This window comes from Mus caroli, unplaced genomic scaffold, assembly GCF_978045245.1.
Source record: "Mus caroli unplaced genomic scaffold, Mus_caroli_1 scaffold_6, whole genome shotgun sequence".
NCBI classification, from domain to species: domain Eukaryota; kingdom Metazoa; phylum Chordata; class Mammalia; order Rodentia; family Muridae; genus Mus; species Mus caroli.
In genome coordinates, this window is record NW_028227261.1 from 56,752,884 (window position 1) to 56,762,500 (window position 9,617).

At 40.9% G+C, this 9,617-nt stretch overlaps 1 protein-coding gene across 5 annotated transcripts in view; it reads left to right on the forward strand.

The window, feature by feature from the left end:
• Positions 1-9,617, forward strand: part of Dock7 (dedicator of cytokinesis 7) — a 196,552-nt gene that overhangs the window by 180,035 nt on the left and 6,900 nt on the right. For all 5 annotated transcript variants that reach the window (XM_085839169.1, XM_085839170.1, XM_085839171.1 and 2 more), the window contains 4 exons: positions 646-735; positions 856-1,092; positions 1,444-1,587; positions 3,181-3,287. In XM_085839169.1, coding sequence (XP_085695295.1) covers positions 646-735; positions 856-1,092; positions 1,444-1,587; positions 3,181-3,287 — 578 coding nt within the window. The remainder of the gene's footprint in view (positions 1-645; positions 736-855; positions 1,093-1,443; positions 1,588-3,180; positions 3,288-9,617) is intronic.

Here is a 9,617-nt window from a genome sequence, read left to right on the forward strand (position 1 = left end):
TTACTTTATATTTACATCTTTCCGTTCCGGGCGCTCATCTGAACCCTTCTTTTCCTGCTCCAAGTGTGTCTCGTGCCAAGGAGAATCCCAGATCCAACCCCAGACTTTCTAAATCAAAGTCTTCATTTTGACAAGATCCTTAAGAGATCCGTGCACACAGAACAGTTTGGGAAGCAGGGCTCTAGGCTGGCTTCTACTTTTAGCTGGTGTTGACTCTTACAGGTGACTTTACTGGCTTTGGGTTCCATAAACTGGTTCAAACTATGACTCCTTACATTTCTGAGTTAGGTAAGTCTTGAGAAATACCAAGACCGTGCTACCCAACCTTCATCCTGCAAAGCCCTTTGTGGGAGGTGTGAAGATAATTCCTGGCGGTCCTCCTGGATGTCTGCATCTAAACTTCACCTCCGTGCTGTCTTAGTTTTTCCTTCCGAAACATTGCCCAAACTGCAGCCCTTGAGGTCCCCTTGTAAAAACCTGAGTTTTATGGGGGGGGGGATTGCTTGTTATTTAATTGTATGGATGGAAATGGCGCAGCTAGATGAAAACCTGCCAAATCTCGTACTCGGCTGAGGAGTCTACCTCAAGGGCCTACTCTGGTTCACTGGGAAAGTCGTGTAAAAGATTTCCTCCTCTTCATTCCAGGGATTTTATGGAGAAAGATTTGGAGAGGATGTGCTTGAAGTAATCAAGGACTCGAATCCTGTAGACAAGTGCAAATTAGATCCAAACAAGGTAGGCTGATTACATCCTCATGATACTCGATTGTGCCTTTGAAGATAGGCACGTTGTTTTCTTTGACACATCCTGGGTGACAGGTTACTGTCGGTTGATACAGACTTTTTCCCTCTTCAGGCATATATTCAGATTACCTACGTGGAGCCGTTCTTTGACACCTATGAGATGAAGGACAGAATCACTTATTTTGACAAAAATTATAATCTCCGGCGTTTCATGTACTGCACACCCTTCACTTTAGATGGCCGTGCTCATGGGGAGCTTCATGAACAGTTCAAACGGAAGACCATTCTGACAACGTCTCATGCCTTTCCTTACATTAAAACAAGGGTCAATGTCACTCACAAAGAAGAGGTAACTCCACAGGGGAGGAAAGAGGATTCACAAGACTCGTCTAGTCACACTGTGAACTTACGTATGGTTTTAGCAGAAGATGTATCCTATCCTCTTTGCATACTAGGATTTTACCATTGTGGCTCATTCATTTTTGGCAATCTTCTAAGTTGCTAACTCATCCTCAGCTTATGTTTTTTAAAGTATTTACTGATTTTTATGTTGATTAATTTAGGGATTGAGGTTTAGATTTTGTTACATGAAAGCTTATCATGAGTGTGCCCCCCCCCCATTTCTTCTGAATTCCTTATTTATATCTCACTAGGCAGTTTTCAGGCAGTATACTAACCTGATTGCTACTGTTCTACTCAGATAATCTTAACACCAATTGAAGTTGCCATCGAAGACATGCAGAAAAAGACTCAGGAATTGGCATTTGCAACACATCAGGATCCAGCAGACCCCAAAATGCTTCAAATGGTCCTCCAGGGGTCTGTAGGGACAACTGTAAACCAGGTTCGTGCTTCTTGCTGAGTGTGTGCTATTGGCTTACATACTAGACTTGAAGAAACAGTGTAATGTTTACAGAATGACAGAATCATGCAAATTAGACATACAGATTATGTATTAGATTAGTCACATGGTAGTGAATGGAAAGCATTATTGCCAGCTTTTAGACCTCCTCCTCCTATGCCTGTGCTTATAGTATAGAAATGTGCTCACTTAAAATAGCCTTTGCTAGTTGGTTATGGTGGCATATGCTCTTAAACTCACACTGGGGAGGCAGGGGCAGGCAGATTCTCTGTGAGTTCAAGACCAGCCTGGTCTATGTAGCAAGTTCTAGACCAGCTGAGACTACATAATGAGACCCTGTCTCATAAAACAAAGCAAAATTCTTTCATTAAAAAAAATTATACATGGGGCTGGAGAGATGGCTCAGTGGTTAAGAGCACTGACCACTCTTCCAGAGGTCCTGAGTTCAATTCACAGCAACCACATGGTGATTCACAACCATCTGTAATGGGATCCAGTGCCTTCTTCTGATGTGTCTAAAGACAGGTATAGTGTACTCGTATACATAAAATAAATAAATCTTAAAAAAAAAGTATACATGATTCAAAAAGACTCATTTCCAGAGCTGTATTTAACACATGTGAACCTCTGCTCTCTTAGATTCTCAATGATGTCTCCTTTTCCACAGCTTCTTCACAATAAGTTCTATGGAATAAATAATCTGGAATCATTTGAAATTGTAATAATATTTTCATATAAGATAGCAGTAGTTGTTCTCATACATTTTGGAAGTTATCATAATATCCTCTGTAGTTAGTTTGCTGAGAAAGTCTTCCTCATGATTTTAGGCATGGCCCCAATCTTAAAGAATTCCCCCAGATAAGAACATCAAGAAAACTGTTAGTCTGGTTTTGCATAATATGTTTTAACTACTTTTGGGGTGAAAGAACAATACCAAGAAGTGCTATAGGATATAACTGAAACGAGACCTTGGTGCCCCTAACACATGCAATAATTGTTTCTTCCCTTCACATAATTTAAAAGACCCCTCTGTTTAATTACTGCATCAGGAATAACTTTTACAATGCTGAAAGAATTTGCTTTGTAAAATCAAGTGTAATAGCCAGTGGATTAGAAATGCACTAAAACTTGTGCATCAAGAATCACTTAAAGCCGGGCGAGGTGGCGCACGCCTTTAGTCCCAGCACTCGGGAGGCAGAGGCAGGCGGATTTCTGAGTTCGAGGCCAGCCTGGTCTACAAAGTGAGTTCGAGGACAGCCAGGGCTACACAGAGAAACCCTGTCTCGAAAAACCAAACCAAAACAAACAAAAAAAAAAAACAAAAACAAAGCAAAGTGCATTAATAAAGTCAGGAGTCAGTCTTCAAAGGCCTATTCATTTCTTTGGAGGATGAACCACTACAAAATGAATCTATCTGTAGAAGGCAAGAATGTAAATAAGATGTCTGGAGTATCTGGAGCAGGCTCTCTCTGAAGAGTCCTAAGGGACATGCAGCCCTGTCAGTGCTGTGGCTCTGTGGGTAAACTCCATGACTCTAAAGAACAAGGACACTTCATTGCTTCCTTTATCTTGCAGGGACCTCTGGAGGTTGCCCAGGTCTTCCTGTCTGAAATACCTGGTGACCCAAAGCTCTTCAGACATCACAACAAGCTGCGCCTTTGTTTCAAGGACTTTACTAAAAGGTAATTGAGGCTTCTTGCAAAAAGAACTTCAAATTAAGAGTGACTAATACCATAGTTTGAGATGACAGCCACAAGGAATTGTTGAAAACAGAAAATAGGAATTGGTTCACCATGTGAAGCAATCTGTGTGGTGTTTACAATTCTTTTTTTTTTAAGACTTACTTATTTTTACTTATGAGTACACTGTAGCTGTCTTCAGACACACCAGAAGAGTGCATCGGGTCCCATTACAGATGGTTGTGAGCCACCATGTGGTTGCTGGGAATTGAACTTAGGACCTAATGAAGAGCAGTCAGTGCTCTTAACTGCTAAGTCATTTCTCCAGCCCACATTTACTGTTCTTTACTAACATAGACCAGCACCCTTCCATACCCCAACTCTTTTAACTTGAAAGTTGCTGTTTATGCCAAAAAAATTAGTATTACTCCTCATCAGGCAGCACCATTTTTCCCTCCCTTAAGAACCAAAACAGAAAATGTTGAACTCCTAACCTTATCAGTGTATGTATGTCCCTGTCCAGCCACTTAGTCTTTGCGATCTTCACAACAAATGAAAGATAATGTAATCTCCCTCTCGGAGAGGGGCTTGCAGACCAGGTTAAATAGTACCTAGGTGTCTAGGCCCTCGGTGAATTATTAGGAAGACTCAGAGGACTCGGCTTGTGAATGTTCTGAGTCTGTGACTTGTTACTCTCGAAGACTACAAAGTGGAGTCAGCAGAGGGAGGAGTATGTGGTATAAGGCTCACAGGGTTCCCTGCAGTGCAGACACAGGCTGTGTAGACGTCCTCCAGCAGTACTGTAACAGCCATTGTGGAACTCTTTGGGGAGGACATACTAAAACACGGGACTTACAGGAGGAAGGCAGATATCATCATAATATCTGCAACTGTGAGCCCCTCCCCAAATCTGGAAGCCAAGAACCAGCACTGTAATACCTTTCTAAGGACAGCAGGCTTGGTGTTTAGGCGTAACTCCCCCAGCACAAAACCAACTTAAAGAAACTACTAGACTAATATTTGGCACATAGTAGATAATAAATATTAGGTTTTGTAACAAGAGGGAGAACAGTCTTTATCAACTCTCTAGTTCCTCGTTTTCCTTACTAACTGTGTGATCACAAGAGAGAGAATTGATTAATCCAGCTTGGCAGTGCCAGGAAAGATGCCACACATTTATGTGGACCTTGAAGAGTTCATTCTAGATTTTAGAACTAAAAGGGAAAAGAATGTATGAAACAGGAGAAACCTGACTGTATCTGTGTAGGAAAGGTCAATAATCCAGAGATTGTGAAACCATCAAGCCATGCGGAGAAGAGACTGAGAACATCTGGGGAAGGAAATTGAGAGCTATAGCTTGGGCTAGAGCGCGTGCCTCCTCCCCCACACCACATAAAGTGTTTCTGAAAGAACCACAGGACCTAGGGACTGACTGAGGCCCAGCTCACAGAGCCCTAGAACCAGAACTTGTACCCTGTCTTGTTCCTCCTAATACAGTTTATCTTGTCCAGTCACTTACTGAATGTGTTTATTAAGATAAAAATAACTTTATTGTACACTGATTTGTTTTGTTTTGTTTTGTTGGTTTGCTTTTTTTTTTTTTCTGTTTTTGGGGGGTTGTTTGTTTGTTTACTTGAGATAGGGTTTTTCTGTGTAGCCTTGGCTGTCCTGGAACTCACTCTGTAGACCAGGCTTGTATTGAACTCAGAGATCCACCTGCCTCTGCCTTCTGAGTGCTGGAATTGAAGGCATTCCTTACCTCACTGGCTGGCCCTTGGTTTTTATTACCAGCAAATGTGGATGGTGCAGCCTTGCTTAGGTAGCTTGGAATGGTAGCTCTTACCTTTTTATTTCATTAGCTTTACAAAATTCTCTGTTCCTTCCACATGAGCTTTACAGACATTCAAATTTAAATTTAAAAAGCTTCATCTGGGTCTGGAGGACACAGCTCAGGTGGTAGAGTGTTTGTCTGGCATGCATGAAGTCCTTCTAGATTTGATCCCTAGGACTATATAAATTGTTAGCATGCACCTGTAATCTCAGCCCTCAAGAGGTACCCACAGGAAAATCAGAAATTCAGCAAGTTTGAGGCCAAAGTGGACTGAATCCGACTCTGTCACAGAAACTAAACAAACATAATTTGTTATCTGAAATTTTGTGATTTTTAAATTTAAATTTATTTTTAACTGATACATTGATAAAATGATATGTGAATATACTATATAATGTTCAAATCGGGAGCAAATATATCTCCTAAGAAAGTTACTATTTCTTAATAGTGAACATGTTCAAAATCCTTTCTTCTAACTTTTTTGGATATACTATGTAACACTGTTGTCCGTGGTTACCCTACTCTCTAATACCATGCCAGGGAAGGTGTCTCATTCCAGGCTGATGTAGCTGAGCACCCTTTGCCCATTGCCCCACCCTTCCCCTGCATCTGATAACTACCATTCTGCTTCCAACGTCTATGAGAATAACAGTTTTTTTAGATTACAAATGTGCAACAGCTGTCTTCCTGAGCTAGACTTATTTCACTTTTACAGTGTCCATTTTTTAATGTATTATTATGACTAGGACATATTGTATATATGCACCATATTTATATGTTTAAGTGTGTGTGCATGGGGAGATCAGATGGTGACACTGGGTCTCTTCCTTATTCATTTTCTTTTCTTTTCTTTTTTTTAAGATCTATTTATTTTATATATATATATATATATATATATATATACTCACATGCACTATATATATATATATACACACTATATATACACTATATATATATATATATACACATACATACACTGTAGCTGTCTTCAGACACACCAAAAGAGGGCATTCATTGAGTCCCATTACAGATGGTTGTGAGCCAGCCTGGCGTGGTGGCGCACGCCTTTAATCCCAGCACTCAGGAGGCAGAGGCAGGCAGATTTCTGTGTTCGAGGCCAGCCTGGTCTTCAAAGTGAGTTCCAGGACAGCCAGGGCTATTACAGAGAAACCTGTCTCGAAAAAAACAAAAACAAAACAAAATAGATGGTTGTGAGCCACAATGTGGTTGCTGGGAATTGAACTCAGGACCTCTGGAAGAGCAGTCAGTGTTCTTAACCACTGAGCTATCTTTCCAGCCACCCTCATTTTCTATCTTATATTTTGAAAGAGTCTCTCCCTAAGCAGACTAGACTGGCTGGCTAGTGAGCTCCAGGGACCCTCCCGTGTCCTGCCCCCTTTCCGCCCACCCACCACTGAGATTAACATGTTCGTAAACCCACCTGGCTCGTTTTGTTGTGTTTTGTTGTTTGTTTACATGTGTGTGGGGATTGGGGTTGGGTCATCATGCCTGGGCTGCAGACACTTTGCCAACTGAGCCACCTCACCCCCATCCCCACATAAACCATCTTTCCCCCTTTATTATTAAATTGGTTCTTTGACTGTTTGATACCTTTATGTAATAATGTATTCAGAGTTACCTCACCCTCCACCCTCTCTCCTCTCCTGCCCACCCCTGTTAACCAGCTTCATCATTTGATAGATGGCTCAGATTGTTCCCACTCTTGCCTGTTGTGAATCATGCCACAGTGAACAGGATGGGGGTGGGAGTGTAAATGTCTCTTTGACCTAACAAACTGACTGTTTCTTTGCCTATGTTCCTGGCTGTGCTATTTGGTAGTTCTCATCAGTTTTGGTTTTTCAAGCTTTTTTATGCATATTAGTGTTTTGCCTGTGTGTGTACAGATGTATCATATATGTCCCTGGTGCCTGCAGAGGCCGGAAAAAAGGAGTTACAAGCACTGGAGTTGCATATGGTTGTAAGTCACCGTGTGCGTGCCAGGAGCCAAACCCAGGGCCTTTCTTTTTCTTTTTTTTTTTTTTTTCTTTTTTTGGTTTTTCGAGACAGGGTTTCTCTGTGTAACCCTGGCTGTCCTGGAACTCACTCTGTAGACAAGGCTGGCCTCGAACTCAGAAATCCGCCTGCCTCTGCCTCCCAAGTGCTGTAATTAAAGGCGTGCGCCACCACGCCCGGCTACCCAGGGCCTTTCAAGGGCAAGTGCTCATACTGGCTGTGGCTTCTCTCCAGCCCCATTTCTGGTGCTTGTGAGGAGCTACACACTGTTTCCTGTCGGGTGCAGAGGGGCTGCCCTTTTCCCACATCTTACCATCACTTGCTACTTGTTGTTTCTTGATAATAGCCATTCTAACTAGGAAGAGGTAGACTTTATTTGCATTTTTTTAATGTTGACCTTTTTGTGTATTGTCCATTTGCATAACTTTTGAGATCAATATCTTGTATCTCGTTGCATTGTTGGACTTTTACATTTGAGTTCCTTATGTGCCCTGGATATTAATCCCACCTCACATGTATATTTTGCCCATATGTAGGTTTTTCTTTTACTCTGTGGGTTATTTCCTGAAGTTGCTGTAAGAAACTCTTTAGTTTGGAGTTTCCTATAAAGTTATCATTTGGGTGGATGGCCTCATGGAATTGCTTTGGGGAAGCAATGAGAAGCCAGTTCCTACCATGACCTGTGCTACTTCCTGGCAGATTCTCATATGGAGACTTATGGAACTCACTCATTTCATTAATTGGGAGGGTTCCTACAACAGAATAAACCCTACTAGTTTTGGGCTAGGCGATCATGGGACAATCCAGGTCTCATTGGGCCATTTACATTTAGTCGTAGACAGTCAGATAACTTTCTGCTTGCTGTTTGGGATATTTTACCATGACTGCGTTTGTAACCAGTTGTCTTTTTTAATATACTTTTTACTTTTTTTTTCTTTTTCTTTTTCTTTTTGGTTTGACACAAACAAGGCATGCTCAGGACTACTGAACTGTATGCTAAGCCCAAACAGACTTTATCCAGAGAATGACCTCTTGTAGTCAGCAGGTCTCCTTAAGTGTTACTGTCAGGACAAAGGACTTTCTCCTTTTCAATTATAAAAAAGGCCTAAAAGTTTGTAAACCCTTCATAATATAAACCTTACAGAGAAAGCTACATAGCTGGGGTGCTACCACATGCCTATAAGCCCATTCGGAGGCTGAAACAGCAGAATTGCTGTGATTTTAAGGTCAGCCTGAGCTATGCAGTGAAATCCAGCCCAGTTGAACTCTTGTTTCAAAGAAACAAAAAACAAGTAGGGGAGTGTGAGGGATGAAAAAATTATAGCGTTAATACTCCATTTTTAGCCGGGCGTGGTGGCACACGCCTTTAATCCCAGCACTTGAGAGGCAGAGGCAGGTGGATTTCTGAGTTCGAGGCCAGCCTGGTCTACAGAGTGAGTTCCAGGACAGCCAGGTGTCTCGAAAAACCAAAAACCAAAAAAAAAAAACCCTCCATTTTTATTTTCTATATAAGCTGTGCTTTTTCAACTAACACACACACACACCACCATAGTTCACAGTATACATAGAATCTTAAATTATAAGAGAACATTCTTTAAATTATAGTTTTTACTTTATGTATATGAGTATACTGTAGCTGTCTTTAGACACACTAGAAAAAGGTATCAGATCCCATTACAGAAGGTTGTGAGCCACCATGTGGGTGCTGGGAATTGAACTCAGGACCTCTGGAAGAGGAATCAGTGCTCTTAACCGCTGAGCCATGTAAAGCCCCTATTTCAGTTAAAATTAGAACCATTATGTAAATGGTGATATTATTTAATCAGTTTAACTGCTTTGATGTTCTGACTTCTGTTTTTCTGTTTGGATTTAAATATGGTATAATTTATGCCACGGTGTGCCTTTTTTCTTTTGTTGAGTTAAACTTTCCATCATTGAAATCATTGAGCCAAAATACATAAACATTTGTATTGTATATAGTATATACCCCAAAATTTCTCCAGTATTAATAATGCCAAGAAATGCAGATACTCTCGTGTCTGTGCCCTGCTTTGTTATATAACATATAGGGTGTCTTCTGATGATCAATTTTGAGTGACACTTCAGTTTGTTTTTAATTACCAAAAATAATGCTTTCTGTGTACTTAACTTTTGGTCTGATATTTGTCTTTTAAAACTTAAACTCATTAAATATTAAATTAAAATTATAATTTCTATACTCTTTTTTTTTTTTTTTTTTTTTTGGTTTTTTGTTTTGGTTTTTTTTTTTTCTAGACAGGGTTTCTCTGTATAGTCCTGGCTGTCCTGGAACTCACTCTGTAGACCAGGCTGGCCTTGAACTCAGAAATCCACCTGCCTCTGCCTCCCAAGTGCTGGGATTAAAGGCATGTGCCACCACTGCCCAGCTATTTCTATGCTCTTAATGCCCTGCTCCCGCTCTTCTCCCAGAAGCAGGCAGTGGCCTGAATTTCTGTTTCCTCATGCATTTT